Consider the following 3145-nt stretch of genomic DNA (forward strand, 5'->3'; position numbering starts at 1 on the left):
TCCCTTTAGAGGGATGAAAAGTGGCTCAAATAATGCTATGAGGAGGACTACAGTCTACAGTACATTTCAAAATTAAAAAGACTAATCCAAAATAAAATAAAATAAAAATTAAATTCTTTTATAGAAATTAAAATTATATTTTATTTTTAAGAAAAAATTGTCCCTTCTAACTTCAAATTCAGGATTTTGTTTGCTAAAAAAGTTTTAAAAAATTTGAGTTTGTCCTTAGTTAAACGAGCCAAACTAGATCTTAAACATATTAAATCAAAAGTGTTTCCATGGATAATTTGACCTACTTCCATTCCTAAATACATACATAGATAATATTATTTTTCAGTTGATTCAAATCCTTAAACATATTAAACCAAAGGTGTTTCCATGGATAATTTGACCTACTTCCATCCCTAAATACATACATAGATAGTATTATTTCAGGTGATTCAAATCCTAATTTGTAAACTAGCAATAATCCAAACACAGTTATTTCTCCAATATATAAATTGATTAATTACTGCAACAACGGAATCTCTCGCAGCAAAAGCTACAATGTCAGCGCAAGAGACAACACCAGGGCACAGTTTCTCCACTCTAGCTTTTATCTTCTCTATGATATCCGTACCATTTCTAGAATCAAGACTAGGAATGGCACTTTGTTCGCCCGTGAAATTTGCTGTGTCTTTTAACAAGTTTGATGCATCACATCCCTACACAATAATCAAGCAAAAAAAAAAGCAGAAAAAATCAAGATCAAATTTTCTATAAACCGGTTTAATAGATCAATATTCTTTGTTTCTTTCTCTCACATCCATCTAATAAATGTGCGTGTGTGACTATGACATTTTATGTGGCTCTAAATTGTAAGTTATGAAGCTTAATTTCATACGTAGAAGAATATTGTAACCCATGCAGAAATTAATGCATATTGTATGAAACTGTTCATAAGTATAAAGGCATAAAAGTTGAGGAAAATGAAGACTTGCTTGGACAACGCAATCAATGAAATGAAGACGGAAGAAGGCTAAACCCATTGCAGGTTCTTTCCTCACAGCAGAGGTTATTTCTGCCTTAATGGCTTCAAGTGCTTGGGGACATTGTGACTTATAAAAGTCTGGGCGTAAATCATTAGCAGAATCAGCAAAACCTGTCCCAATTATACATAAGAGCAAACAAATCCTGAGTTTGAATTCAGGAAAAGTTGCAGACATGGTTCTAGGAATTTCTTTAATTATGTCGTGTGGAGACAAGAGAGTTTGTGATCATACGTGCTTGGTTGAGCCGCCCGTTGAGGGCCAAATATGGCACCTTTTTATACACGATGCTTACCTTTGATAATTAATTACAATGTTTGGTGGTTTTAAATTTTTTATGACAGTGGAACGATTTAAAGCTCAATTTTGGCTGTTTCGTAAAAATATTTAAAATAGAAAATAGAGAAAACGGAGAATTTTCTTAAGAAAAATTAAGTTAAGTAGTCTTTTTTTTTTTTTTTTTTATGTTGGTAGCAGGAAAAGATGAACTTATTCAAACGAAGTGTTCTTTATATCATTAGAAAAACAAGAGAAAAAATACAACTTATATTTCAGACCTTAAAATCAAAATCAAGCTTTACTTTGATGAAAAAAAAAGCCCAAAATAAACTACTTAATCATATGATAAAAGTTCGGTTAGAACAAAGGAGAAAATAGACGAAAGTTTGAAAAAAAAAAGGAGAAAAAAAGACTTCAAGTCCCACATCGTTCAAGATGAACACTTGAATAGTGTTTCACTCCCTATATATATAGAGCCCCTTTCTTCATTTTTTCTTCCAGTTGAAAAGCATTTCCTCAACTTTTCTTTCTCCCTTCTTCCTGTCGCTCTAAAATTTCGGTTGGCTATAATAGTGACTTTTTAAGTCATATTTTCGGTTGATTATAAAAGTGACTTTTCAACTCACATTTTCGGTTGACTATAAGAGTGATTTTTCAAGTCATATTTTCGGTTGATTATTAGAGTGACTTTTCAAGTCATATTTTCAGTTGACTGTTAGAGTGACTTTTCAAGTCATATTTTTGGGTGGCAAATCCGTAAATCAAAAAGCAAGACATCTTCCTATGAGATATTAAAGAAAAGACAACCAAATTTGTCCTATTTGAGAACTTAGGGATGTCTGGCCTATGTAAGGATCCCAGACCCCAAGAGGGTTAAACTTGTAAGTAGAGCCTATGGATGTGTGTTCATTGGTTATGCTATTAATAGCAAAGCGTATAGGTTTTATGACCTAAACGCAAAAGTGATCATAGAGTCAAATGATGCTGATTTTTATGAAAATAAATTTCCTTTTAAATTAAGGAATAATGGGGGTACTTCATCCAGTCATCTTCCTGCTATTAGTAGTGAAAATCTTGCACAACGAGAACCAGATATAGAGCCTCGAAGAGGTAAGAGAGCAAGAATTGCTAAAGATTATGGGCCCGATTATATGGCCTATACATTAGAGGAGGATCCATCAAACCTCCATGAAGCTTTGTTTTCTTTGGATGCTGATTTGTGGCAAGAAGCCATTAATGATGAGATGGATTCTTTAGAAACTAACAAGACTTGGCATTTAGTAGACTTGCCTCCTAGTTGCAAACCAATTGGTTGTAAATGGATCTTGAAAAAGAAACTAAAACCTGATGGTACTATGGATAAATACAAGGCTCGCCTTATAGCCAAGGGTTTTAGGCAAAGAGAGAATGTGGATTTCTTCGACACCTTTTCACCAGTCACTAGAATAACATCTATTCGGGTGCTAATATCTCTTGTTGCTATCCACAGTCTAGTGGTACACCAAATGGATGTTAAAACTGCTTTTTTAAATGGTAAATTGGAAGAGGAAATCTATATGAAGCAACCTGAAGGGTTTGTGATTCATGGACAAGAAGATAAAGTCTGCAAGTTAGATAAATCTTTGTATGGTCTAAAACAAGCACCTAAGCAGTGGCATGAAAAGTTTGATAACTTAATAGTCTCGAATGGGTTTAAGGTGAATGAAAGTTACAAATGGATTTACTACAAATCTGTAAATAATATTTGCACTATCATATGTGTATATGTCGATGACCTTTCTAATATTTGGTTCAAATATTCATGTAGTGAACGATGTGAAATCATTGTTGTGTAACAA

At 33.1% G+C, this 3145-nt stretch overlaps 1 protein-coding gene across 1 annotated transcript; it reads right to left on the bottom strand.

Annotated features, from left to right (window-relative positions):
* Nucleotides 1-392: 392 nt before the first annotated feature.
* Nucleotides 393-1205, bottom strand: LOC100796702 (cationic peroxidase 1). Its single transcript, XM_006577366.1, has 3 exons — nt 981-1205; nt 513-704; nt 393-404 (listed from the first exon to the last, which is right to left on the bottom strand). The coding sequence occupies exons 1-3, from the start codon at nt 1203-1205 to the stop codon at nt 393-395; spliced, it is 429 nt and encodes a 142-aa protein (XP_006577429.1).
* Nucleotides 1206-3145: the final 1940 nt, after the last annotated feature.

The sequence above is a fragment of the Glycine max genome, chromosome 3 (assembly GCF_000004515.6).
Source record: "Glycine max cultivar Williams 82 chromosome 3, Glycine_max_v4.0, whole genome shotgun sequence".
NCBI lineage: Eukaryota > Viridiplantae > Streptophyta > Magnoliopsida > Fabales > Fabaceae > Glycine > Glycine max.